This window comes from Trachurus trachurus (genome assembly GCF_905171665.1).
Source record: "Trachurus trachurus genome assembly, chromosome: 8".
Taxonomy (NCBI): domain Eukaryota; kingdom Metazoa; phylum Chordata; class Actinopteri; order Carangiformes; family Carangidae; genus Trachurus; species Trachurus trachurus.
The window spans coordinates 13,256,746-13,284,492 of record NC_139905.1 but is presented as its reverse complement, the minus strand read 5'-3'; the positions used below and the strand labels follow the sequence as shown (position 1 = coordinate 13,284,492).

The 27,747-nt window shown below is 42.7% G+C and overlaps 1 protein-coding gene across 1 annotated transcript in view; it reads right to left on the bottom strand.

Annotated features, from left to right (window-relative positions):
* Window positions 1-1,345: 1,345 nt before the first annotated feature.
* Window positions 1,346-27,747, bottom strand: part of col5a3a (collagen, type V, alpha 3a) — a 46,791-nt gene continuing 20,389 nt past the window's right edge. The window contains exons 12-67 of the mRNA XM_083977574.1: window positions 27,470-27,544; window positions 27,220-27,303; window positions 27,000-27,056; window positions 26,602-26,655; window positions 26,402-26,455; window positions 26,216-26,269; window positions 25,495-25,548; window positions 25,202-25,255; window positions 24,601-24,645; window positions 23,301-23,354; window positions 23,062-23,106; window positions 22,557-22,610; window positions 22,313-22,357; window positions 21,871-21,924; window positions 20,922-20,966; window positions 20,493-20,546; window positions 19,903-19,947; window positions 19,711-19,764; window positions 19,509-19,616; window positions 18,971-19,024; window positions 18,571-18,624; window positions 18,406-18,450; window positions 18,152-18,205; window positions 17,779-17,823; window positions 17,550-17,603; window positions 17,363-17,416; window positions 16,992-17,045; window positions 16,765-16,872; window positions 16,356-16,445; window positions 16,033-16,086; window positions 15,734-15,841; window positions 15,287-15,394; window positions 15,131-15,184; window positions 14,874-14,927; window positions 14,675-14,782; window positions 14,489-14,542; window positions 11,223-11,276; window positions 9,636-9,689; window positions 9,428-9,481; window positions 9,209-9,316; window positions 9,062-9,115; window positions 8,909-8,962; window positions 8,689-8,742; window positions 8,514-8,567; window positions 8,294-8,401; window positions 8,122-8,175; window positions 7,874-7,927; window positions 7,680-7,787; window positions 7,536-7,589; window positions 6,841-6,876; window positions 6,327-6,380; window positions 5,925-6,225; window positions 5,678-5,790; window positions 5,459-5,527; window positions 3,830-4,063; window positions 1,346-3,613 (exon numbers count right to left, since the gene is read on the bottom strand). Coding sequence (XP_083833700.1) covers window positions 3,467-3,613; window positions 3,830-4,063; window positions 5,459-5,527; window positions 5,678-5,790; window positions 5,925-6,225; window positions 6,327-6,380; window positions 6,841-6,876; window positions 7,536-7,589; window positions 7,680-7,787; window positions 7,874-7,927; window positions 8,122-8,175; window positions 8,294-8,401; window positions 8,514-8,567; window positions 8,689-8,742; window positions 8,909-8,962; window positions 9,062-9,115; window positions 9,209-9,316; window positions 9,428-9,481; window positions 9,636-9,689; window positions 11,223-11,276; window positions 14,489-14,542; window positions 14,675-14,782; window positions 14,874-14,927; window positions 15,131-15,184; window positions 15,287-15,394; window positions 15,734-15,841; window positions 16,033-16,086; window positions 16,356-16,445; window positions 16,765-16,872; window positions 16,992-17,045; window positions 17,363-17,416; window positions 17,550-17,603; window positions 17,779-17,823; window positions 18,152-18,205; window positions 18,406-18,450; window positions 18,571-18,624; window positions 18,971-19,024; window positions 19,509-19,616; window positions 19,711-19,764; window positions 19,903-19,947; window positions 20,493-20,546; window positions 20,922-20,966; window positions 21,871-21,924; window positions 22,313-22,357; window positions 22,557-22,610; window positions 23,062-23,106; window positions 23,301-23,354; window positions 24,601-24,645; window positions 25,202-25,255; window positions 25,495-25,548; window positions 26,216-26,269; window positions 26,402-26,455; window positions 26,602-26,655; window positions 27,000-27,056; window positions 27,220-27,303; window positions 27,470-27,544 — 4,059 coding nt within the window. The 3' untranslated portion in view covers window positions 1,346-3,466. The remainder of the gene's footprint in view (window positions 3,614-3,829; window positions 4,064-5,458; window positions 5,528-5,677; window positions 5,791-5,924; window positions 6,226-6,326; window positions 6,381-6,840; window positions 6,877-7,535; window positions 7,590-7,679; window positions 7,788-7,873; window positions 7,928-8,121; window positions 8,176-8,293; window positions 8,402-8,513; window positions 8,568-8,688; window positions 8,743-8,908; window positions 8,963-9,061; window positions 9,116-9,208; window positions 9,317-9,427; window positions 9,482-9,635; window positions 9,690-11,222; window positions 11,277-14,488; window positions 14,543-14,674; window positions 14,783-14,873; window positions 14,928-15,130; window positions 15,185-15,286; window positions 15,395-15,733; window positions 15,842-16,032; window positions 16,087-16,355; window positions 16,446-16,764; window positions 16,873-16,991; window positions 17,046-17,362; window positions 17,417-17,549; window positions 17,604-17,778; window positions 17,824-18,151; window positions 18,206-18,405; window positions 18,451-18,570; window positions 18,625-18,970; window positions 19,025-19,508; window positions 19,617-19,710; window positions 19,765-19,902; window positions 19,948-20,492; window positions 20,547-20,921; window positions 20,967-21,870; window positions 21,925-22,312; window positions 22,358-22,556; window positions 22,611-23,061; window positions 23,107-23,300; window positions 23,355-24,600; window positions 24,646-25,201; window positions 25,256-25,494; window positions 25,549-26,215; window positions 26,270-26,401; window positions 26,456-26,601; window positions 26,656-26,999; window positions 27,057-27,219; window positions 27,304-27,469; window positions 27,545-27,747) is intronic.

Sequence of the window (27,747 nt, the reverse complement as noted above, 5' to 3'; positions counted from 1 at the left end):
TGCTCAAGCTGGTTTATCTCGGCACAGTGGAGAGACTGTGTACCAATGCTTTCCAAATGATTGTCATGTTTGACAACTCAATTCTAAGAGTGAAGTGCTGCGTGTTGTAGCTTTATGATGTGTGAGACGTTTACTCTCTTTGCATTGCGTTTGTTCCTGTGGAAGTGTGCCTGTGTGCTGCACTGCCTTGACAGACTATTCCCTCTCACTCAAAATGAGATATTATTTGTTGGCTACTGCAGTAGTCCCACACCGTGCCTCCACCAGTCACAGTGTATATTAACCTAGAATAAAAGATTTTCAGATCTCAGCAGAGATAATATTCGTACATAGCTGTACAATAAGAAAGGTTCAGCTTGCAGCAGGAGAGAAACAAGACTTTGGAGACACAATGTCACGGGAACAGAGGGCACTAGAGGATGGAAAGCGAACAAGGAGAAAGGGCATAGTGCTGTGAAATACCATATTGACAGTCACACTGCTCTTCTGCTTGATCATTATTCTGAGGTAGTGGCAACAAATGACCTTTCCTGGTCAAGAGCTTAGTGTGGTTAAAATTCAATTGAGTGGAGGAGAGAGGAGAGGAGGGAAAAAAATAACATGGTAACCTTTATTCTGCCATCGATGCTAACCTTGAACAATGGGCCCCAAAGGGGATGAGTGTCTTGTACTTTAATAGTTGCACCAGAATAGGCTTTAGAGCATGTGCGTGCGTGTATGTGTGTTGTGTATGCGCATGACAGTGTGGTGTTTTTGTGGTTGTAAGAGAAATAAGAACGCAGACAGCAAAGCAAAGAGAAAGACTTATGTGAGGAGATGTGATGAAATAGTTAAGACACCAAGTCTGACAGAGGTAAACACAGTTGTCACGGGGCCATTTGCTATTTCTTTTTCTCTGTCTCACATATAAATATAAATCAGCACTGCTCACGCTACAGCCAGGAAAAATGTCCAAATCTCCCCCCACTGCTGCTTCTTATCTGCAGCCATTTTATTACTGACCTTCTCTGTTGTTTTCAATATCCATCCCTCCATCCTTCCTTTTCCTCTGCGTCCTCCCCACCCTCCCCCCTCTCGAGGTCTGAAACAGGCCTAATTGAAATAAATGAACTGGGGAGCAAATCAGACTTGATAACATCAGTTGTGTGGGGATGCTGATTGCGAGCTTGTTGAGTGAATGTCGCAGACTGGTTGGTAATGAAGAGCCTTGTTTGCCTATTAAACGCTGACTGGACATCGCAGACAGCCACGTGCTCTCCAGGATTATCTCCTAACCCACCTGTGGGAGTTCGGAGAGGGAAAAGAAAAGTGAATGATTTCTTGTTTGTTTTTATTCGCACATCAATTTTGAACAAATGCATTTTTTGTTTTTCATTCAGGCAACAGGTTATTGCTCATAAAGTCCTCAGAATAACTGTACAGTATATAAAATTAGTACAACAAACACTATACACAGGAGGGGCAACGCAGGATGGGGACCAGAGGAGGGGAGTTAATCACTGGAATGTATACTGTAAATGCTGTGGAAACAAATCCAACAATTGCAAAATTACACTTGCTGGGTACACAGTCTACCGTTTGAGTTGGAGGAGGTGAACAGAGCATTAACAAATTTCATTTGCTGGAGGGAAAATGAACCATAAAATAGAATCACATACAGTACACATGTAATTTCTGTAATATTTTGCAGCTCTATTTGATAATTTGAAAAAGAGAAGAATCCATTTAAACCAAAAATGCGGAGACAGACTGTACGAACACAGTCATCCTGTAGCGGCTCCACTGACATGAAAATTTTAATTAGAGTAATCTTACTGGTATGTGAATTTTACTGGGAGCTCTACAGTACAAAAAAAAATATTTGAAAAAGATATCTAGGAGCAACATTTGCACAGGATCAACTTATCAAAAAAATATTACAGCATAACTGCAACTCTGGTGTTCTTGATGTAATTTCTAGCTCAGGGAAAGATGTCTGTATATGTAGATGCTGATTTATCCTCTAAAATCACTTGAGCCAGCAGAGTGTCAATTTGATTTGATTTGAAGAGCTGGTTTTCCCTTTCAAGCGATCAACCACATTGCTCTGAACTGTCCCAAACCTCCTTTCACTGGCCTCTGTGAAATTGACACAATCAGCCATAAGATGTGCAAAAACAAAAAAAACAACAACAACACAGCAGACTGCGTCTCCCAGTTCTGGGGGTGTTTGGTGCTGCTGAAAGAGCAATAACCCCTTTCTCCCTAGTCCTATAATCCTGCCCACAGAGACACACAAACATAGTGACACAAAAATCACAGAATCATCTTTTAGCACCACTGAAAGAGCAAATCATGTCAAAAGAACAGCAACACATGCTGCTCCAAATTTCAACATATGAACAAAACAGAGAAACAAAATCCTTTTGAGCAGGGCAAAAAAAGTGAAAACATTGATATGTCAGCAAATCTAAAATGCTTTCAAGAGCTGGAGTGTAAAACATCTCTTGGTATAAAGGACTGCATTTAAGACTAGAGAACAGAGAACATTTTAATTAGCATGCTCTTAATTCTTGCCCTGAAACATCTCCATTCTAGTTTCTGAGGTATGTCCAAGCAAAGACAAACCAGAGTAGAACGGATGTTAGTCTGACACATACAAAACTGTCGTCAGTGGAAACATGGGGGTACTCAAAAAGCTTATTATCAAGCCCATAGAGGGAAGCAGTCCAATGCAGGAAACAACCTTATTCATTCAAGTAAGTGTCGGGTTCAGTAACTAGCTACACCTATTGAATACTAATCAAGGTAATTCACTGCAAAAAACTGCAGTTGAAGGGTAAAAAGGACAATTTATCATTCCTGCACACAGGAAATTAATTATGGCGCTTCTGTGAAATTAATATGCTAGGCTAGTTCACAGCTGCTATGCAATTGTCATTATAGTGAAATCTGAGCATGCAAATGAGTATGACGACGTCTCTGATTTATTCAGTCTCAGTCTTTTTGTAAAACATTAGGTAGCAACTAGCTCGTCCATGATCTGAGAAGTCCCCACTTAACCAACCCATACCACAGAATCACGAATCCGACAGATCCGTCTCGTATAAGTGGTCATTGCCAAGTGGTGCGGTCCTTGTATTTCTTGAGGATCAATTTGAGCACAGTCAGTAAAAAAACAAAAAACAAAAAACATTTAAATATATCTAACTGGAATATTTCCCTTTGGTAAATGTGCTTTGTGCCCACTCTTTCATGTCCTCTTTCTTGCCATTCTTCTTATTGCTGCTGTAAAGCCATAGAACCCACTTCATTGGCTGCTGAAGGGTCTTAAATAATATACCACAAACCCACCACATACAGTAACATAATGTAATAAATATTGATTGGGGCGGTGGTAAAAGTCCAGTTTTCTGTAACTGAAATCTCGCTGTGCAGGTCTTTTATTGTTTGTTCGTTTGTTCGTTTGTTCATCGCTGGCAAGATGTTAACCATTGAAGCATACTCGTCCAACTTGGAATCCAAACTTCTGGTTGTTGCTGCCAAAGTCGACTGCAGCCACGTCTATAATGGGGAGCAGCTCTGCAGAGGGGGAGTCGATCTCCAGAACAGTCTTCTCCTGACCTTTGCGGAACTGAAAGAGGAAAAGCCAGCAATTAGAATTTGCTCAGCCTAATTCATCTAACTCTCTCCACTCTGGACTTAATCCCTGTTCAAGTCTGTGATTTGATGACAGCCCATTCACTGAATCAAGTACCAGCCAACAAGAGCAACACAACTAATAAACTTCATTAAGGTTCATTCTTATTAGTCTCTGCCTGTGGCAATGTGGCATGTCCCCACTACTGACCTGGCATCCATCATATGCTGCACTGATAAAAGATGTTTTGGCTTGCGTCAGCTCCTCATCATTGCTACCCCGGAAGCGGATGGCACGCTGGTAGGAACGGGCGGCGCTGTCAAACCACCCTGCTGAGTTCTGGCAGGTGTAGGTGAAGCTCTGTTTGGCCGTGGCGCTCAGTAGCTTCAGGAAGGTCAGCTGAACTACATGCACAGGGTTCCCATCCCTGTCATTGTAGGAGAACTGGATGACACAAATACACATATATTAGGGCATGACCATGGTAGAGGATGTTAAAATGTATGTGTTACCTTGAGTGAGGGAAAACACAATAACAAGAGGTGAGTGGAGCTACTGTACAAGTGTCCTTTCTTCTGCCAGTAAATATGGGAGGAAGGCTAATGTTACATTTGGAGAGACTGAGGTTTTATGATGAATATGATGGGGATGACAGAGCTCACAGACCATGGCTGTTATATACAGCCTCATTGTGCATAGGAGTCTGTATATACCTATTTTCTATTCATTTATTTTTCCACTCTTTGATGATTTTCTTTAAAGGGACAACGAGGAGTTTTGGAAAAGCGAAGTGTTTTCACACTACATTTATGAGCCTCCGCGCACCGTGAAATTCTTTGACCGACGCAAGACGGACTCATGTTTTCATTCATCAAGAATTTAAGTCAGAGGTTCAAAGAGGTTCACATACCGTCGTAGTTCCGACCATAAACGGCGATTCGGCTGCATTATTCTCATGACTCGCCACGAAACCGAAAGTAAAGAAAGCTGGTCGGCTCGACCAGCATCTCCGCCACCACTAATAATAACAAAATAACGATAGAGACAAAACGATATATTTATCGAAAATGGGCCCATTAACAAGTGTGGGTAACGTAGATTCATCCACATTAACGTGAGACTTTTTTATAACCAAATAGAAACTCCTCGTTGTCCCTTTAAGGTATCTGCTTTATTATTTAGCTATGACCATGGACTACTGCTGCAAACATACATGTGCTATGTTCTATATGTTACTTGATATTTTCCCTAGAAAACAAGAGGTGAATCCACAGAAAAACATGTCTGAGCTTGTTATCTGCATCAAAAACACTTGGCTTTTTCCATCACATCTTCCTGTGTTCCAGAAAGTTAGGAAATTACAGGTGGGAAAAAAAACAAGTAAATCCAGGCACCCTGTGAGAAATCCAGCAAATTGCAGTTGTGCTGGCAGCTCTGTGATTATCTGAGAGGGTTATGAGACCTCTGATCAGGTGCGCATGAAAAGCCACTGCTCCAAGCATGCTCCTCATGAATACTAGTCAGTGAGACAGACCTGCCAATATCTCTGTGTGTGTCACTGCTCTAAACAGCTGCTGCCAATGCCAAATCTGCCCTCTCCTTCTACATAGGCTAAAGAATTAATACCAACTAGTTCACTCTCTCACTCTCCCTCATGTGCTTATGGGCATACAGACACATATGCATGCCAGTACAGTATATCCATGTCACTTACATACAGTAATATCACTCAAACACTCTCAATTAGGCAGCTGAAAAAGACTGTCAGGCATGTGGAGCCAGCTGAAATGAATAGTAGGAGGTTAGGTTTGATGTTTATTTATTTATTTATTTTTGTACCTGCTTGCCTCTCCTGTACTGGCTGTACCAGCTTCCTGGCTTCTCTTTGTTCCACGCTGCTAATTTCACCTAGACACACAGAGGGAGAGAGGGAGGGAGGATGTTGTAAAAAAAAAAAAAAAAAATTAGGCTCAAGGGATATGAAGAGTTATTTGTGCTCTGATGCAATGTGATGAGGTCGGCTTTGTAAAGGCTGACAGAATGACATTGGAAACTTGCCATCTCAATCTTGTTGTCAGGGTAGAGACAGGTTTCTCCATCAGCTGTGAAGTTACAGAAGACCTTAATGGAGTCCCGGTTACAGCCCTGGTTAGGATCTATCCAGTAGTCTCCTACAAAGTGTACACACGGGACATCCATCAATCCAGCACCAGATGTTAATATAACAAATTGACAGTGTGAAGCTGGATGTGTGTATCTCTGACATGTGTCCGTTTATGGGTGAAATAGGCATCAAGATGCTAACCATCTTTGAAATTAGGTTGAACCATCATCAACTCTTTGCAGGTCCGGGCAGGGCTCTCGAAGGTTCCCAGAGGCCTCCTCATCAACTCTACTTCGGTTTTCATGGAAGAGAGGGTAGCAAAGACTTCTTCCATTCCCTCAGCGTCCTCCAGAGGCTGATCTCCCTGGAGAAACTCCTCCATGTCCAGATCCACATCCTCCTCCCTGGCTGGAGCTGCTCCCCCTGCCCGATCAGAGTGCCTCCGTCTCTTCCTCCTGCCCTCCCTGATGGGAAGGGGCTCAACCATGGTTGCTGGGGGTCCCTGAAGGAAGCACAGAGAGGTGAGCAAGAGGTGAAAGGGAAAAGAAAGGGCATGAAGCTGGCACTGAGAAGGCTGTGATGTGGATCATTGGATGTACTCACGGGGAGTCCTGGGGGGCCAGCAGGGCCTGTATCTCCTCTGGGACCAACGACACCCTGTAGAGTGGAAGAGGACAAAACTTTGTGTCAATCATGCCTCACCTGCAGCCTCTCTCACACCACTTGGCTAAACCCCCGGCTTTATCCAGGCAGATATGGCTTCTGCTTTATAGGATTATCCAGCTTTGTGCATCAGCACTCTGCGGTCAAAGCCTTGGCTCTCAAGACACACTATAGTGGTTTTCATAACATCACACACACCAGAACCAAATCCTATTAAAAGGGACCCGATGGAAAAATCACACACAAGGCAAGAGTGGCTGTACAGCAGGCTTTTAGTTCCAAAGACATGCAGTAAACACAGTAGAGCATTATGATTATGAAGCATGCAACACTTTGGCCAACAAACACTTTTTCTCTCTTCCCCAGCATATGCTCCCAGCAGCTGCAAACCAAACTATGGCCTGAGCACCGGAGAGACGAACTATAAATAAGACTGACGGACTACTGTACTCACCAAATTACCCTTCGATCCTTTCTCACCAGCTGCACCCTGTCAGTCAAGAGGAAAAGTGAGTAAACAGTAAAAAAAACAAGAACATATACGTAGAACTTGTTAAAGCTTAATTAGTTGTAGAAATAGTCTTCAGCTCTTCACTGAAATTTAACACCTGCTTAGCAACAGGTTGTGGATAAACTCGGAACTCTCACTACTTCGTGACCATATGTCTACATGGTAATTATTAAGTTTTAACTCAGAGACTTTATCTACAAGCTTCATTACTTTCTTGCATTCTTTCCTCAACATATTTATTCTGCTTGTTTTTTAGTCACTAGACTACAAGGTTGATACCTGATATAAATGGCATTTACATCTGCATTCACAAGATGCTGCAGGTATGAACTTCATACAGTAAGTTCAGCAATTTCACTTTAAATGTAGCAATGACACAAATCTACACAGATAACATCAAATAACAGGTTTCAACACTCCACGTGAGGAGCATATTTTCTTTATTTCATCCAAGACGGCAATAATGTCCATGTTTATCTTCTCAAATCAAAAGTGGGGATGAAAACATTCCTATAAAGTATTTGTATACTGTGACTGAGCTTGTCTTGTGTTGAAAATGAAAGAACATAACATGAATGCTAACTGGAAACATAATGGATCGGAGGCAGAGATATATTTGTAACAGCTTTGTCACTTACTGACAGTCCTGGTGGTCCTGGAGGACCAGTGGGACCATGTGAGCCGACCACACCCTAGAAGTGACAACAAAAACATGTTGTTAGTGAAGCAAATATTCTGTCTACATACACGTATGAGAGGCATCATGTTGTAATTATATGTACCATGTCTCCTTTCGACCCTTGTGTACCCTGGTTCCCTGGCAGGCCTCTGTCTCCCTTCTCACCAGCTTCTCCTGGGGGCCCAATTAGACCGATCAACCCACCGTGTCCCTGTAGATAGAGATATGGTTCATTAGCATTGTTTCACAGGGTTTACACCAGTTCAGTGTTCTCTATGTTAAAGGCTAAATACTCACTTTATCTCCCTTATTTCCAGGGTCTCCTTTTAGTCCTAGAAGTCCTGGTGGTCCCTGTTAATGATGCCAGAGCCATTAGTTGGTCACATAAGGTCTGTAGAGTCTATATATGTAAACATAAGTCTGTAGAGTCTATATATGTAAAAATCCAGTTTGGTTGTGTTTGGTTTAAATGTATCATTATTAATTTACCAATCCCCCTTTCATTTAGTATGCTCAAGGGAAATATAATAACATCAGGATCTTACTATTGGTCCTGGAGGTCCAGTTTGTCCTGATGGTCCAGTTAAACCTTGTTCCCCCTGTAAATTAACACAGGAAATAGAGATTGGAGTATGCCAAAACATTATTAGACATTAACAACAACACAAAAAAGATCCCCTATTGTTAAAATTTGGATCATTGTTGGTGCATACTGACCGCAGAACCCGGGATGCCTCGAAGCCCTTCTGGGCCAGACCTCCCTGGATGTCCTTGGGGTCCTACGGGGCCTGTCTTACCCACTGGACCTGGGGTTCCTATTGTCCCCTACAGAAAAAAAGGGAGAACACCAGGCAGGAAGTCATTAGAAGCAAAATAGATCAGAAAGATTTTATTCAAAGTCGACATATTCAGCCGGTGCAGCAGTTTTCATCCTTACCTTGGCTCCCTTCATGCCTTGCTTCCCTTCTTTCCCAGCAGCACCAACATGACCCTGAGGTAGATAAATACAGTCTTGTAAGATGATGACAAGCTGTTAACTATACGCAAACACACATGCAGGCACATACACATGCATATATACATCCACATAGTATACAATACACTAATCTTACCCTCCGTCCAGGAGGTCCCGCAGGACCTGGCTCTCCAGAGGCTCCTGGGGGTCCCTGAAGAAGAAAAATGGAAAATGAAAAGAGAGTCGACTTTTCATGCAGTCACAAACACATAAAGCCCAACCACAGAAATGAAGACTTTCACTATATCAAAGAAAAAAGAACTTTAGCTAAGCATACAGTACAAGAGATAGTTTGAAAAAAAAAAAACACTGCTTACTGCTTTGCCAGATTCTCCATGGTCTCCCTTAGGCCCTGGTCCTCCATCCACTCCCTGAAGTGGAAGAAATATTATCATACAAGGGACATTAACACAAAAAATGTATGACAAATACTACTAATAATTACTAATAATTGTAACAATAATGCTCACATTGGCGCCGGCTTCTCCAGGGGGTCCTGAATCTCCTGGGAATCCAATTGGGCCCTATAGGCAAAAATAAATTATATGCATGACATTAACAGACTGACCTGACAATCAGAGCAAGAAAAAGACACTAAACCAGTGAGTACGACTCACAAGGTTGCCTTTGGATCCGTCCTCGCCTGGTGTTCCTCTGGGTCCTGGGGGCCCAGCTGCACCAGGAGGACCAGCATCACCCTTCTCCCCCACATCGCCTTTACCACCCTAGGACACCAGCAAATGAGACGGCAATCATTGAAAGGGCAAGGAAAGTAAGGCAAAGAAGGGATGACATTGAGCAAGCCAGTAAGGAGTGATAGTGGTAACGTGACTCACGGCGGGGCCGGTCTCTCCGGCTGATCCAGGGTCTCCAGCCTCGCCGTCCTCACCCTGGCAGAGAGGAGACATTCAGTAAAGCCACGATACACACACACACACACAAACACACATTAGCATGCAAGCCCATATTCACAAACCACCAGCATGCTACTGTATCTGCACGGACACACATGGCGTACAGTAGTCGCTGATGGGGAATGCTGACCTTCTCTCCAACGCGTCCAGGCTGACCGACTCCACCGGTCATTCCAGGTGCACCCTGTAGCAGGAGGAGAAAGGGAGAACATTATAAAATGAGGGCAGGTTTTAAATATTCATTTGATTCTTGAAAATCAAGTTCTTGGTGCAGTATTTATTTATTTATTTATTCATTCATTCATTTACGTTTGTCAGCAGTTTTGCTAACAGAACGCTAAACACTAGATTTATCACAACACTAGGATAAATAGTGTGAGTGTCAAGTTTGCTACTGTATGAGGATAGTGTGTGTGAGAGTCACACAGCAGGGGGGCCTTTCCCCTCACTCATAAGTTGGTTTGTTTGTTTGTGCATGTGTACAAGTATGCGTGTTAGTGTGCTTGCACGTCATGTCAGTGTATTGTGCTTTGTGACTCGAGACTAACCCAGTAAAAGCTTGTCTTCAGTAGATTGTACAAACATGAGAGTCGAGTACAGCCACACACTGCTACCGAACTCCTGCTGGCAGCTACTTTCCTCACATGCCATTCAGCCCCCATTTTGCCCCCTCTTTTCCACTTTTCCTGTATCAGTCCATTTATGGATCCCACCATCTCTTGCACCGCTGCATTCCCATGCTTCCTGTGATGAAGCACTACCACGGCTCACACAGCTTTCTGCAACTCGCTGCTGAATAATTGACTGGTATGCGAGGCTGCAGAGAGACGGCCATTACTAGAGGTAAATATAACTGCCTCTCAGGGATGATGTCTAATACATCTTAATGATTCATAGAGCAGTAAATATAACTCTCTCCTAGGGATTATATCCTAATACTCTTTAATAATTCAAGTTTCAAACGCAGAGGAGGGTCTGCGGTAGACTGTATATGTAGAAATGAGGGGCTGGAAAACATAAGCATCTGTGGTGTGTGTGAGGATCAGCTACTGTTTGGTTTGAACTTTCGATAAGGCTGCAACTTGAATTAGAGTCTTCTAGAGTCCGAAGACAATTCACCATCATGTTTTCTGTATAACTCACAAAAGGACGAATCTGCCATCACTTAAAAATATCAAAACTCTATGTATACACAGTACTGTATATGGAATTAAAATGTACATAAAGTAGATCAAAAATATGATGATAAAAAAGAACCAACCTAGAATTAAGTAGACCTCTGTGAATTATCTTAAAAATACAGGACGTAGATCCCATAGACAAAAGTTATGAAAATGTATGCACATTTATTCATTATGAGACAACCACTTATAACATTTGGTAATTCTGATTATGATAATCACAATTACCAAATGAACTAGACCATGCTTGTGCATCTATTATTTCAATTAATTTAACACTTATTGTGAAGTCTGTGCATGTCTTATTGAAATGTTTTTGCTAGAAATTAGGTTTTAAACAAAACACAAAGGAATATTTAGCTGTGTTGCAAAGATGCACATGAACAGCTTGTTGAAATAAACTGTAACAGAATTCTGTCTCTCTTTGTGTAGAGAGTATTCTCCTCCATCATATATTACTAAAGTCATCTTGCGCACATCGAAACCCAAATATGTGATAAAAACAATGGCATAAAAAAAATGTTTCTGCTGTCTACCTCTCCACCGATGGGGCCCTGAGGGCCTCGTGGGCCATGCTGTCCTGGGGGTCCCTGCGGAGAGAGAAATGAAATGTTTTTATTAGAATCTCAGTACAGACAAGAAGGATATACAGCATTAATAAAATACACACAGAGATACAAACTGAATTTGAGCAAGGGGTTGGCTGGTGCCTCCGAAATTAAATGAGAGTTAGAAGTCAGCCCATGGTGGATTGCTTATGTAATGGCCCCAGTATCTATGATCATTATCGTAGTGACATGATGAAGACGTCCAGACAGGTCATTACCCTCAATATGACACAGGCTCTGATTCTTTCTCAATATTTCCCACCTTCCCCCTCTCTCTTATTAATAAGAAAACCTCTAGTCTGTGATGTACAAGACCATATTCTTTCAACCACAGTGACGGCATGTGATTTGAGTCTTCTGTGCAGCTCAAGAGAGCGCCAAGCAATTAATCCTAACTGTGCTCGGCTTCAGTTTCAGTTGAGTAGATGTGGAGCTGTGCTCTGAATCACTCTGAAGTCTTGGAGGGAGTCTTGTGTTGTAAAGACACTGAGACAGAAAGACAGACAATCTGCCCAGAGAGAGACTGTGTGGGACTAGAGGAAACGCATATCCTTCTGGCGGAGAGATACTTGAGCATTAGAGGGGAGAATTTTGTGATCCGCGACGCTCACACATGAATGAAACTTCCCCACTGAGTCCACAGCATCTTTCTCCCTGTGTGTCTCTCTATTTCTCTCTCTCCCTCTGTCTCTCCCTTTCTCTTTTGTTTTAGTTCCATTTTGATGCATCCCCTCCCTAATCTGACTGTGAGAAGAGAGGCTATAGAGAATCTTGTTGAGCGTGTGTTCATGGTTGACAGCGTTGTGAGATGACTGTCACAAAGGAGGATGCTCATTAGACAGCCAAGGCTGAGGCTAATCTGATTAGCAGCTGTCACACCGTCTTCCTGCTCACAATCAGTGCCCCCACCTCTTCCTTCCACTCCATTGCTCCACTGCCTCCTTTCTGTCACTCTCTTTCTCTTTTTCGTCTTTTTCTTCCTCTCACACACAGGACCACCTCTTCAGTTTCTGGCCTTGTCTTTTTTGCACATGAAGTCATGGTCTATTTTGTCTTTCACTCTCAGCCTTGAAAATCCATCACACAGGGAAAAGATGACTTGAGGATGTTAGAGGGTTGAATGGTTTAACAGGTCTGAAGGTTTTTCATTCTTTTCACCAACATTGTTGATCTATTATTTTAAGCTAACAGAGAGATAAATACGTTTTTAACCCATGGTTGTATTCTTTCACCACCAGAATAATACCACAGAATTTTCTAATATTCCATAGTAATATGATTGAGTCATTTCATACAAACATACATTTATTCACTATACGAGAATTTAATTATTATTTTTTTGTCTGAGGACCAGTAATCTAAATAAATACAACATCTACAGCTCAACTGTCAATATGACTTATTATACATACCACACACTCTTATACATATACAGTACAGGTGCAGATGATGATGATGATGATGATGATGATGATAATAATAATATGTTTCAGTACTATTACACAAATAAGTCATTTATAGTAATTTAGTTATGTGCTATCTCTTGTGTTTCACACACAGATCCTGTTATTATTAGAGTTAGCCAATTATGGGGGCTGTGGCTCACCTCCACAATAGACCAGTCTAGCATCAACACCCATCACTATGTAACTTGACAGTATTAGAGTATAAATAATTTAATTATAATCTTTCTTTTAGATAAAAAAAAAAAAAAATTGAATTGACAGGTTTGCATGAAGTTAACCGCTAAGGATAGTTACATGTAGCTATTAGAGCTGTTCATTGCTGGTCAAACGCATCATCACCACACAAAGCTGTGTCGCACAGTGTCATTAGGACATGATTGTGATTTGTCTTTACTATATGAATCATTATTAATAATAGCCTCATTTGATTTAGATTTGAATAGAAGAACCATAACTATTGTCAGATGTTACATTTTCTGTTGTCAAATTATCTGCTTTGAGAAAGACATATTCTTAGCAAACAACAAAGTTGCCTCAGTTGCCCAACAGGTGAGACTTTCAGTGTTGTCAAGGCCAGCACAATAGAAAAACACAGCCCTAAGCTCATAGAGTCAGGGAGTACAACAGACTGATCTAAATGACTCAGCTTTTGTGCATTTGATTGATGTAAGAGCAAACACAGGGCTAAACATCATTGAAACTAATGATGGAGCCGAGCTCCACTCAAGACCACTGCCTAGAGTTTGAGGGCGGTAAACACTAATGATTATCGGCAGAGGGAAAGGTTCTTTCATGAGTTTGACCAACAGCAGCAGGATCAGCACAGCTGGTGCTAACAAACTAAATAGGTGGCACTAATTAAAGTTTAATGAGCTGTGGTGGGTCGTCTGTGTACCAGCTATAGTTCATAGGCTGCTGATACCTTGAACCTACACAATAATGTAATTACACATAATGTTAGGCTACCTACAGTATAATGTATAATTCAGATGTAATACTGACTCATTATTAAGTTAAGAAAATGAGTGTCCTCATTTTAAGTATGAGGTATGAAATGTATTATATAGTACAATAGGATTGCCAATTCTCTGTTTGAGGCTGCATTATCTATTCCATCTATAGTAGCATACTAACATTCATACTAATTAATTGTTCCTCTAACGGGGTATCAACATTTTATCAGTGTAGGGGTGATTTTTATAGTAAGTATAGTTATAGTATAGTTGTTTGTTTTCTTTTACTTTTACTGCATTATTCTGTAACGGTAGTCTGTGTATCACTAGTAAACAAGTATTTGTTTGGTGCTTGAATATAATTGTCATGTGCAGTTATGCACAAGTGAAACCTGCACCTTGTGACATCAATCTAATCTCTAATCTAATCTCACAAAGTAGAGGCAGGGCAGGTGCTGAGATAAAATGCAAACTAACAACAACAACAAAACAGCAAATAAATAAATTGCACACTGCAGGGCTCCAATTTTTACTTATTTATAAACAGTGAGGTTTTGAGCCTAGAGCATCATGGGGAACACTGCCAGTATTATTCTCTAGTTATCAATTTAATCATACACAATGACTGGACTGAGGAGTGTCCTAATAATACACATGGTCAAAGTCATGATAATCGTGAAGCAAACAAAGTGCAAAATGTGAGGGAGGTGGTGTTTCGAACAGGCTTGATGTGTGATGAGTGCTGTATGTGCTGAGATTGCTGAGCAGGACTCACCATTGAGCCAACATGCCCACTCTCTCCTTTCTCTCCTGGTGGTCCTGGCATTCCCTGCAAATGCGGACATGGTGAGCGAGCAGTCTGAGACATGACATGGAAACTGATACAAGCTAACGAATGAATGTCAAGTCAGAGGTGACCCCAGGAGATGCAGTTAAGTCCCGATTTAACACCAGCATTTACCTGTAGTCCAGGAGGACCAGTTGCCCCCTTAAATCCCCGATGTCCTTCATCTCCTTTTGCACCGTTCATGCCATGCTGTCCGCGAGGACCTGGCTCACCATCTGAACCCTGAAACATACACAGACACATAGCCATTGTTAACACTGCACAAACCATAGCCAACTTATAATATGATAATATGCTTTAATGTGATGCATACTGGCAGTCCAGGCGGTCCCACAGGTCCTTGACTTCCAACAGGTCCTGGGGGTCCCTACAAAAGCAGAGGGACAGTTCACTACACTTTTACTGGAGGAGAGACATGATTAAAACCATCTGCTCATTCCACCAGAGAATGCACTCTGCAGCCAAAATTATTAGAATGAGCTACTCCAAACCAATTATAAGCCAGTCGAGTTCTACCTCCTGGTGATGCAAAGTAATAATGTGACATTAGCACTCGAAATTCAAACTCACAGATTCTCCTTTGTCTCCTTTACTGCCTTTCTGTCCTGGTCCTCCCGTCTCTCCCTATAGAGATGAATGCAGAAATACACAAGGAAGGATTTGTCAAAAAATAGTCAAATAAACAGTGATTTACAGATGTGCATGCTAATTATCAAGTGCCAATACCTTGTCTCCGTCCTCTCCAGGAGGCCCAGCAGGTCCTGCAGCCCCCGGCAGCCCCAAAGGTCCCATTTCCCCATCATGCCCAGCTGGTCCCACAGGCCCTTTTTCTCCCTGAGGAACAGATGGTACAAAAGCACACATTTAGATCTAGCAACTGCTAAAATACTTATTATCTTCATACGGCAGCATGACACTTTGATTAATGTATCACACCAGGATGGAGACTCGCACCCCAAAAAAGCAGGCTTGATCACATTCATATTTCACCCTCTGTATTGCTCTCTGTGTCTCCTCTTTTTGCACCTCTCTGCTGCTTTCTTGTCTCATGATCACACATTAAGACACGAGAGCTCATGTCGTCTATTACCCAGTGGTGGGTGCTGACGGCCGACAATGTGTTAATGGAAACTGTTGTCGAAGAAATAAAATTAGCAATGTTCCAAATCTTACTGGCTCGCCTTTCTCTCCCATCGGCCCAGCAGGACCCACACCACCGGGCCGTCCTGGCTGCCCGATGGCTCCAGCCGACCCAGAGGGACCCCTTTCTCCAGTAGCACCCTGTAGAATAAGAGGAGACGGAGAGGTGAGTATGTCACATGATTCAGTCTTTGATTTAATGTGGTGGTCACGATCACTGATCACCATGGAAACAGCCTGCTGCTTCGTATGCCCTAGCATCCTATATCACATAGCAGCTGAATAGAGACCAGGGGATGGGATGGGAGACGGTTTAATAAGATCAGACTTACAATAGCTCCTGCCACACCAGGTAGACCCTCGCCTCCCTTCAGACCTGCAGGACCCTGGAAAGACAGACATCAGCCTTCACCATCAAGTGACCACATTCATAACAAGATTTATGATCAGTGGGTTACAGTGGGTTACAGTGGGTTACAGTTGCTTTGGTTGAACCTGTCCAACAGTTTCAGTTTGCGTAAGTTCTTATGTAATTGGTATGCTCTTGTGATTTTCAATTGAAGTTTGATTTACGATCTAATTATAATCTTCAGGAGACTCTGACGTGGACAGTGAACTAGGGTGAGGATATGAAATCTGTGTAATTGTGAATCACCATTGCACCAGGGGTCCCTCGGCTCCCTCTGAAGCCTTGGAGCCCAGCAGGGCCACTTTTTCCTGAGGCTCCTGGTGGACCTGGGTCTCCCTGGAAACCACACAGACACACATATGTGATTAGATATCAGGAAAGTAGCCAGCAGACAGCAGGCTCCTTATGTGCTCATAAATCACAGCAACCAGCGAGTCACACCAAGTAGGAACATTTATCTTTTATGAGCTATAATACACTCAACGCAGCAAGGTTTCCTTTCTTATTTATTAGCAAATTAGAGGATAGGATGAGACCGGCAAGATAAGATATTCAGGCAGTGCTGAGAGAGTCCTTGGGTTTTATCTAATATAACAGTAATAAGGTGATGCTGGTAAGTGATTATGATCCTGACATTATGATGAAAACCACTCACCTTGGCGCCTTCTTTTCCGGCAACTCCCGGTAAACCATGCTCACCCGGTGGTCCTGGTGAACCTGGATGGCCTCTGTCTCCGGTTGGACCTGTCTCACCAGATTTGCCCTTGATGCAACCAAAGCAGACGACAAACATCACATTACAGTTATTTAAACACATGCTGCCTGAAACAGGCAGCTGTTTGCTTTCGGATCAACCAATATACAATGGGGTAATCTTCCTACCTGTGGTCCTACAACACCTGTGGGTCCAGGGAGGCCATTCTTGCCTTGGAAGCCCTGAAGAATGAGACAAGTGAACCTGGTGACTATGAATGAAGAGGTGAAAAGAGAGGCAGTAGGTAGAATCTGAGGATTGTGGGTAGGGCAGGTTGTTGTACTACGTGTAGTTCGGGCCTCTTAGCCTGCACTCTGAAAGGAACTTAAATAATTCAATGCTCAAGTCATAACTCTTGACTTCTATGTTGTGTGAACACAAAAAGGTAGTCATACCTCAATCAATCAGATGGACTTTACTTAATGCTGGGGTGTGCAACCCCTAGAGGAAAATGCTCTATACAAACGGTGTAGCTTTATTGAGAGTAAAGGTGACTCACTGGTTCCCCTCTCTGGCCTGGATGACCTGGTATCCCATCTTTTCCAGGCTGACCCTGTAAAGGACACATTTTGCTTACATCACTGAGTTGAAATTAAGTTGAACAAAGGTGAGCATAAAATGTGGAATGAAAAAATTAGAAACATGAAATCACAGGGCAAACAACTGCACAGTGCATGTCCACTCACATTAGGCCCTCTAGGTCCTGGTTCACCGTGTCTTCCTTGTGCTCCTCCGGGACCCTAGAAAGTAATAACAGAGATTATCACAACTCTGAACCAAAACCCCAGATCGTATTTTCTGCTGCTTGTCCTGTAATGATTTATGAGACTGTATTTGTGATACCAGAATAGTTTTTCAGGCTTTATATCTATGGCCTCATTTATGTGCAGGGTTATCTGAGCCTCTGAAGATTACCTGTTCTCCAGGGGATCCTGGAGGACCATCTTGTCCAGAAGAACCCTACGAGGTGGACAAGACATAAGACTAATAAAAAACACAGTTACACAGTTACTGTTGATAGCTTTCTGCCTGACAACAAATCTTTAGCTCTCCCAAGATGGTCTTCGTGGGTGAGAGTGTAAACTGGAGCATCCCCTTTCAGACAGAGACTTCTCACTGCACCAGATGGCCTGTCATCCAGAAGTGAACAGCAACAACCAGCTCAAACCTGGTCGCCGCATTCATTAATACTTAATGAGGGAGCCAGGTGCGTGTTTATGTATGTGTAACTGCATGCACACGAGTGTTTGTTGTCTGGGTGTGTGTCTGTGTGTCAGCCTGGGCTCACCTTTTCTCCAGGCTTTCCACCAGGCCCATTTACTCCTCTTCCCCCCCGGGCTCCCTATTGGAAAACAAACAACAGCCTGATTAGCACATGGAGGTGGAAGGCAAGACGTGTGGTTATATGGAAACACTGCAGTGATGCAACACTCCCACAAGTTGTAAACAAGAAATGGTGTCTCATTAGAGTAAAAACAGGTTTGCACATTGAAAAAAAATATGCTGCATAGGCACGGCACCCATACTGTACTCTGCACTCACATTAGGACCTCTCTGGCCAACAGGTCCTTGCTGACCAGCTGGACCCTGCAATGTAGAGGTCGACAGTTATTTATCACTCAGTTTTACAACAGCTCCTGCAGAGAAAAGTTTACATATTAAGAAGTCAGAAAGTGATGTGGATTAAAATGTCAGCACAGTCCTCACCCTTCGTCCTTTCTCTCCGGGGGCCCCTGCCATACCAGGGAAGCCGAGTGATCCCTGGAGACACACACAGAGGTTAATCAGCCTCAGCCTTTCATTCATCACACATCACCCCCAATGTCTCATTAACGTATAATTAACTACTGTATCAAATTAAAGCAAATCTAATCCATGAGCCCAACACAGTCTTAAATACACCATTAATCAACATGTAATGAATTGATGTCGCTAATGAACTATTAATAAAATAGCCTTTTTTAATAAGCCATTTATCATCCTTTATTTTTAATCAGACAGGAAACAGTCCAGTCAAAGACACACATCTTGCTGGTTAAAGCTCTGATAAAGGAACCAGAGGACACATGATATAACTGATCATAATAGCTCATCAATGCTTAATCACCTTAGAACCCTGTCTTCCCGGATATCCTGGCAATCCAGGCACGCCAAGTTTACCCTACAGGGGGAGTGGGAGAAAGAGTGGGGAGGGAGAAATAAACCAGGGAAATGTTAGAAAAGAAAAAATTTGCATGAAAAGTATTTGATTAAGATTTTTTATGACACACTGCTGACTATGTATGTGGTAATACAGAAGGGATATCTCCACATTAATTTACATAGTGATGAAAATACGATTAAATGCTTAAATATACACACTGGCTCAGTGGCAGTTTTGCTTTATGAAGATCTCACAAATGTTGTTGCATTAACATCCATATGTTCATTATTCCACTTCATCTATAAGATATTTTTGTCACAATTGGAAACTGAGAAACGAAAAAGTAATGGTTCCACCTCAGACTATCATGGATGTAGCAGGATAAAGTAGCTTTAGATAAGATTTTTCTTATAATTTGCAGTCCACCTAATAATCTCCCTATCCCTTTCTTTTTTGTCCTAACCTTGTCTTGCAATGTAAATTTAATCTTTAAAAATAGTACCTTCTCGCCAGCGATCCCAAGAGAGCCAGCATCTCCTATGAGTCCTCCTTGACCTTTTGCCCCCTCTGGTCCGTCCTCTCCACGTCCACCCGTAGCTCCATTATCCCCCTGAAATCCAAATGAGAGTGATATATTTTATCTCCACTCTGATGGAGAGTAACTACCAGGAAATTGTGCAGAGGTGATTAGAGGACGCTCTCACCCGGTCTCCCTTGATGCCCATATCACCTTTAAACCCAGGGAAGCCATCTTCTCCCTGTAATGCAGTGACAAAAGGTGATGTCTAATGAAGTTTGCTTTAATTGTGAATGACATGATTGTTTTGCACTCCATTACATATCCTCAGTCAGCTTGACAAGCAGCAGAACAAAGGCTCACCAGATTTTTCACTCACCTTTTCTCCTTTGCTCCCCTTCAGACCCCTAACTCCATCTGCCCCCTGTGAAAAAGGGAAGAAAAAAAAAGAAAATATGAAGAAAATACTCTGGTATTCACTGGAGTTCCAGAGATGCCTCATCTTAAAACTGAAATGATTAATTAGTATGTATTGATTTTTCTCTTGACCTTACATGCTCTGTTGAGCAATTACCAACCCTACACTCATGTCATGCTCGACAAAGCCAGAATTACCCGTAAACATGTGACAAAAGCAAACAGCAGGCAGAATGCGATATCCCAACTTCACTGTCATTTCTCAATCTCAAAAGCAGGCTTGAAGTTGAAATGGAGTGCACTGCGGTGCTAATGCACACAGCTCTGCTCTGTCTGACTGTGATGTTCCTCCTCTCCGTCAAACGTTCCTCGCTCCGTTGTTAGCAGTCCCCTTGAGAAGCGCATTGCTTTCCCTCCACCTGTCACCTGTCAGTCATGGACTCAAACAGCTTGTCCATCACAGGCAGACACGTACAAGCCGAACAAAATGCGTGAGGGAATAGATATCTAAGTGGACGTTACACGTGAGATCATGATGCCTTTATGTCTCACCTTGACTCCTCGGGTCCCTGGGTACCCAACAGGCCCCTGAGCGCCTAGTAAGCCCTACATGAGAGCACAAAAAACAACAGTATTATTCAGTTTTTGCAGCCAGAAACAATATAATTCTCTGTCCAGATATGACTGAGCAATGCACTCAGTCACTGTACCATATCCTTAATTGTCAGAAAAGAAAGAAAGAGAAAAGGCAGATGATGCTGATGAGTTCATGCTGCTGACTTTAATGGGCCGCCGCTCTTGTACAATAAAGATGATGACATCGTAGGAACACAATGATTATAATGATGAGAGAGAGCCTTATTGTAACCCAACAAGCGAGTGAATAGTTACAGCAGATTGCAAGAAAGAGCACACGAGGCTGCATCTCAACCTCTTGCTATGACACTATAAAAGACAAGCCTCAGATATTCAGTTACCCACTTGAATTCCTTTCTCTCCTGGGGGGCCCTCTCTTCCGGGGTGACCCTGAAGCAAAAAAAAAAAAAAAACATGAATCAAATTGACTTAGCTCTGTTGCAAATAAATCACTATTGTGTTGCTGCCTTGACTGAAATTCCTGAATGTGCCCAACCAGTGAAGAGGAAGGAAAACCCTGATGGCATTCAGAGTGAAGCACCATAAAAAATACCATTGTGTGTCATAATGCTTTGCAGAGCAATACAAGAAAGATTAAGTGAAGTCATTCAGATTTGTCTGACTGCAATCTGAAATTAATTCTGGGAGATGAGAAAAGCCAGACTCTAAGAAGATTTTTCCTTTCTTTCTTTTCTTTTTTTTTTTTAAATGTCAACCAGCTTTGGATCACTTCCAGAAACGACTCCAGTGCTCCCCTAGTGGCAGATGACAGAAAATACCAGTTGGCAAATGTCATCCTCCTGGCTACACTAGACACACTTACTGGGTATTATTCTATATGGATATATGTGTACATATAAGCATGTGCGTAACAATTTAGTTGCATTTATTGCTTATATAGCATCAAGTGATGGAATTGAAAGTACAGCTGCATACTCAGTCACCAGTGTCTTGGCTTCTTGCTTTTATTATGTGGTAGCTATGAGGTTTTGCTTGTATATTGTGATGAATGAGTATATATTTTACCTATTTTGTTCAAAACGTTTGAATAATGAACTACAGTTGCCAAAATCCATTTCTTGAATGAAGTGCAGACTTTCTAGTAAATCAATTGATGCAGCTTAGTTGTCATTTGCATTCAGTGGCACTATCTGTATGTTTATGTAGAGTGGGGTCCATAAATCTCAAAGTAATCTGAGACTTTTTCTAGATGCTGGACGTGCAGAGGCAGGGTGTGTGTTGATGCATGCATGTGACTGTGGTTTTGCACTAATGTATGCATTTGTGTACTTACAGGAGGGCCATCAATGCCTGCTAGTCCCAGCATGCCTTGTTTCCCCTGGGGACCCTGTATGGGAAGGAGACAGGTATGAATACTTTAGCAAAGCTTCAGCTATGACAGAACACCTCTTCTCATCCCTAAGAGACCACATTTACCACTTTGCTACTCCTCTCCCAAACATGTTGTATTTATGACTAAGTGCAGTTTTTATTTCGTTCATCAGTCTAGCCTCATGAAGTACACCGGTCAAGGCCGGTCCTCCTGTCTGGTACGCCAGCGTGTGTGTGTGTATCTTGTGTATTGATTTCCTGTCTAGCCTTATCTTGTCTAAATGGGAGCCAGAAGTGGCTGGGTTGTACTGTCTTGCTCAGCCAGCCTCCCTTGGGTATGTGATGACAGAGGTCACAAGGTCACAGCTTTAATTCTGAAATTAAGTGAGAGACATGCTACCTACCTTCTCTCCTGGCAGTCCAATGGGACCCTGAGGACCAGGCAAGCCCTGGACCAGAACAAAGCATCAATCAGGTTAGGTGTCACAAGACTATAGGAAAAGGATGGGAGTTGAGGTTTTGCTTGTGTGTGTGCATATGTGTCAGAATCAGCAGTATGTGTGGATGTCTTGAGATGGCAGGTTGGATTAGACTGCTGACATGCTGTAAAACTTAAAATGCGATTAAGTCTTCTTTGTGTGGCAGCACCTGTACTCCTGGATTTCCCTGTTGACCCGGCGGCCCGATCTCTCCAGCTGGACCCTGAGAACGAGAAACACTGGTAATCACACACACTCAGCACGACCTTTGTCGTAGGCTCATCATCACATGACTGGTTACCAGGTTCATTAGAAGGCCAGACTAATCCACTCCAGCTGATGTCTTTATGGCCGAGATCACTTTCAAAGAACAGTAGCTCACATACTCACTTTCACTGAAAACTATCTGAACATATATTATAGCAGAAGTCCTGGATCCCCTGTGCCATGGCATTGTTGGCCACACGGAAAGGACGAGCTGACATGATCACTCACCATGCAGCCAGTCATTATTAACTGTCATATATTTATTATTTGTGATCACACTATGTGCACACACGTCACGTGAAACTGGTCCACCATGCAGTAAATCTCAGGGAACTCTGTATTATGGTCATCAGTGTTATATAGTGACATTTATGGGGTAATTTGTTAATAAAGGTGCCAGCACTGACCAGATTGCCCTTTTGCCCCTGTGCTCCATCAGTTCCTTGAATACCCTGAAAAATGCACAAAAAAACAACATGTTAGAAAACACTGGATGATCCGTCAAAGTTTGACTGAGACAGGTTCAATAGTTTCCCTGTTTATATTCAGTGGCATATTGATGATTCCGTGCACCTAGGAGGGGGCTTTTATAGAGTTGAAGAGACTGAATAGCTCTGATCTTGTAATCAAGGCGATGTTGACTTACCGGTTGGCCAGGTGGGCCAGGTGGCCCCCTTGGCCCAACAAGACCCCGAGTACCCTGGAGACAAAACACAGCAAATAGTCAGCAGCTAACCTGCATGCATGATGAGCTGTGGTGAGCGTGGAATACTAAATCATACATCAGAAGTAGAGAGACAGAGAGAGAGTGAAACACAGACATGGATGGGTAATATATTTTAGCGTGTGTGTCCATCCGTGTGTGTGTGTGTGTGCATCTGGTTTTGTATGTGCTAGCCACAGAGGCTGTGCTAGGCTGTGCTTGCGCGAATGTGTTTGTGTGCTCTGTTTTTGTCAGCCTCCCTCTTTGTAGGCTGGCCAAGCCACCTGTTCCAAAGCCACATCTGTGATCTCCTGGGAAGTGATTGATATGGAAATATAATCATTCAGGCCAGGATTTTATCTCTTCCCTCTCCGAATCTCCCTTTTTCCTCTTCCCTGTCTCCATCTCTTTTATCTCATTCACCACCGACCAAATTTCTGTCTTCAGTTCGTCTCTTGCTCTCTCACTTTCCTCATCACTGCCTACTCCTCATCAAAACAACCAACACGCGTCCTTTCCTGTGTCTTTGTAGTTTAACACAGCTTCCTTAACGTGTCTTATGGCACTCTATTTCCCTGCGCTGGGTGATCCATTTGGTGGGACAGAGCCCTGCTGAGCTCCAACCTCACCAACTGGGAGAAAGATGGAGTGTGAGTCATAACCAATCATCCAGTGTGCTCTGAAAAGAACACACTGAAAAAAATGACAGGTTCTTCAGCGGTGCTCTTCAGATCTTCATGGTCTCTCACTGATCCAAAGTTACTTTTTGACAGAATGTGAATACACTTGCATGCTCTGCCACTGTTTTGTTTTCAAAGTGAAGCCCTACGCCTTTTACTGGTGGCCTTTTCTCTGCTAATGTATGGCTGAACACCCTGGCAGTGCTGCATTAATAAGGTTTGTCTGTACTATTTTTTCGTAATTGTTGCATATTGTAAAATTTTGTTTCTATTGTAGAGCATTTCTATAAGTTCTCCTTTAAGATTTTGCCCAAAACCTCTGCTAAGGCTAAATCCTGTGATCCCCTACAACCCCCTCAGGGTTTACTGTGGAAATCACTTGTTCCTGTGAGTCTGCTCTACAAAAATTGTGCATTTCTGAGAAGCCAAAGCAAAGACTTGAAAATGCAGCTTCTACATTAAGTCATTTTAATGTAAAGACACAATAACCATGGCATGTTTTAACATAGAGGTGTGCTGTGATGTGAGGGGAATATTATACTCTTCCAGGTGCAGTTACTCACAGGTTCGCCTGGCTGCCCTCTTGGCCCCACAGGTCCATCAGATCCCTAGAATAACAAAGAAGGAAACAGATTCAACACATAAATCTCATGCACCTCTCTAAGTCAACCCCAGGTGTGGATGAATTTATATCCCACCGACATAATCTGTGAAAATGGCTCATTAAAGAAATTCACTGCCTGACAGATAAGGCTCAAATATCTTTGAACAAGGACTAATAGACCGCTCTCTCAAACTTCACCCGCCTGCCTGTATGGATAGATACGATCTTGACAGAGCCTCTATCTTTCATATTTTCAATTCAATGTCAGGGTTGCACTGCCTGGTTTTAATTTCTTTAGCAAACCTTGATACTGAATGAACTCAGGCCAGCATAGCTGAATTAAAAATTCAGGAGTTTATGACTTCATTTCAGTGAAGCCCACTTTGATCTGTGATGCTTTACCATTTAAATGGTTTGTAGAATTGATTCGTTGATCTGGAAAGGATTTCCCTTTTAACCTTGCTTGATGGAAAAATGAAGCAAAACAAAGAACTGCAGTAGGGTGGGTTTTCTAGGCATTCGTTGTTACAAGTCGATTTTAGAAGGTACCCAGCACTCACCTTTTCTCCTGACTCTCCAACAGGCCCATGAGGACCAGGCTTTCCTCTGTCCCCCTACAAGATAAAAGCATTAGCTGCAAGCTTCAAGTTATTTAGGACTGTTCTGTTTATAGCAGAGCAGTTTTTAATGCACACCGTCATCACAGAAATCACAATAATCATCATGATCATAATATGCAAATAAACATCTGCTGTATGGTGTGTAACGTGCTCATGCGTGCCACTTTAGCCTGTTAGTGTCTGAAGGACTAAATAAATACAGTGACAATGTCAAGTTACCGAATCAAACTTACTCTGTGTCCCTTGTTTCCTGGGAGACCTGGCAGACCGTCAAAGCCCCTGTCACCCTGAGAAGTAATAGAGAGGCATTAAACCCTGAAACACGCACACATACGATAATGTGTAAACATTAGCAGAATTGTAGTGAAAGTCTCCCCTGGCAGAGAGCCTCCCATCTGCTCTGAGTGTGTGTCAGCGAGAGGAAGCTTTCAGATTAGCTGTAGGTCTGCTAAAATGCTGCTTTGACTGATAAAGACTCTGCTGTTCTGTCAGGCCGGCATCAGGGGAGCCTGATTTATTTACTAAGTTCTTCCTGCAGCTGTTAGGTATTGAGTTGCCTCATTGTCAATACATATAATAAGCTGAGGGCTGCTTGATACCTAAAGGCTTACACTTGCAAGTGGAGATAGTTTGTTATCGTGCAAAGCCTTGCTGCCCAGACATGTGTGATATTGCTGAGTTCATGGAAAAGAGAAACTGGATGCAAGGAAACTCAACAGCAGTATTAGCTATATCTATACAGTATAAATACAGAGAGAGAATTACTAAATTGTCCAACAGCTTCCAATGTAGCTTTAAGACAAATAGTAAAACCAAATAGTATCCAAATTTCGAGCAAAAATGATAATACTGTACTGTGTTGGTGTACAAAATCCGTGAGTTCTCTGTGCAGCTTGTCTAGATGAGATTATCACTACTGCATTGCAGTGCAGTGATAGCTCTAAAAAAGCTTACCTTAGTGCCAGTTTCACCTGGAGCTCCACGACCCCCGTCCACTCCTGCCCGCCCCTACGAGATGCACAATCCAGTTAAAACAGGATGTTGCTTTATATGTACAGCTGGCACAGTATGCCTTCAACGCAATGCATGCAGACACAGAGATTTTCAGTGTGGACACGTGCAATGCTCAAGGTATCTCACCCTTTTTCCTAGCTTTCCATTAATTCCAGGAGGGCCTGGCAACCCACGTGGTCCCTGTGTGAGGGAGGAATAGAGCGGGACAAATGGGAGGAGGTGTAAATGGGGAAAGCACAAGGACAAGAGGAAATCAATAGTGTAACAAAGAAAAAGAGTGGTATAAAGGAAGTTAGTAGTGAGCTGGAAATAATGTTCGGACTTACAGAATGGCCACTGACTCCGCTGTCCCCTTTGAGCCCAGAGGGACCTGGAATGCCCTGCAAAAATAAAAACAAAAGGTCATTAAAGAATGCCTTGGTGCATGGGGGTGGGGTTGCTGGTGGACATTTCCACTCTTCACTTAATTTTGGCACCAAAGAAGAAAAAAACAAATGAACTAGGAGCAAATCTGCAAACCTACAGTATTTTTTTTTTTAATATATAAATGAGGGCAGATTCCACAAGAGAGTTTAACATACTGAGCATGCATAATGATGTGGGGTTAGAGCAGGGAGGGAGGAGAGCTTATGCCTGGTCAGCCAGAATGTGAAGCTGAGGTTAAAGGTTGCCGGAGCCCTTGAGGTACGATGCAAATTTGGTCAAGGACAGAGGAATGCCTTACCAGTGGGCCTGGTCGTCCTGTGAGACCCAATGGACCTGGAGGTCCCTTCATTGACAGCTGGAATAAAAGCACAACTAGATGGTTTATTTATGCTGCACATCATGGTTTGTTTTGGTGTTCTAATATGCAATGAAATGACCATCGAAGAGCATGTAATGGGCATGTCACCTCTCACTATGTCATAATATGGCAACCAAGTGCAGGCTACTGATACATGTACCTGAGCCTGTTGCAGAATAGCTTGTGCCTGCGCCTCCTGGGGAGACACCACTGGTCCCTTCTGGGAATCGCCTCCATACTGGAACTGGGGACAATGAGAAGGTGGAGTCAGTCCCCATTGTAGGATTTCCCAAATGTAAAGAAGTTCAATCACACAGCCCCCCCTTGTGGTTATGCCACTACACCACATTGGGAAAAGGCAAGCTGTGTGTATGTGTGTGTGTGTGTTGTGTGTGTGTTTTAGGTCTTACTGGTAGCATCAACAAGGTTCCTGGAGGACCTGGAATCCCATCAACCCCGGCAAGACCTGGACGTCCTGGGGGACCCTGAGAAGAACAGACAGGTAAAGGGATAATGTATGTGCGTGTATGTGTTAGTGTGCAAGTATGTATGAGGGAGAGAAGGAGGGGAGGTGGGGGAATCTAAATGGAGAGAAAAACATCCCTGTAATCTAATCACTGTAAAAACAACCTTTACTCTCTTTTTTCCCAGGGTGTGTCACATGCACACACACTACCTTATCTTGTTT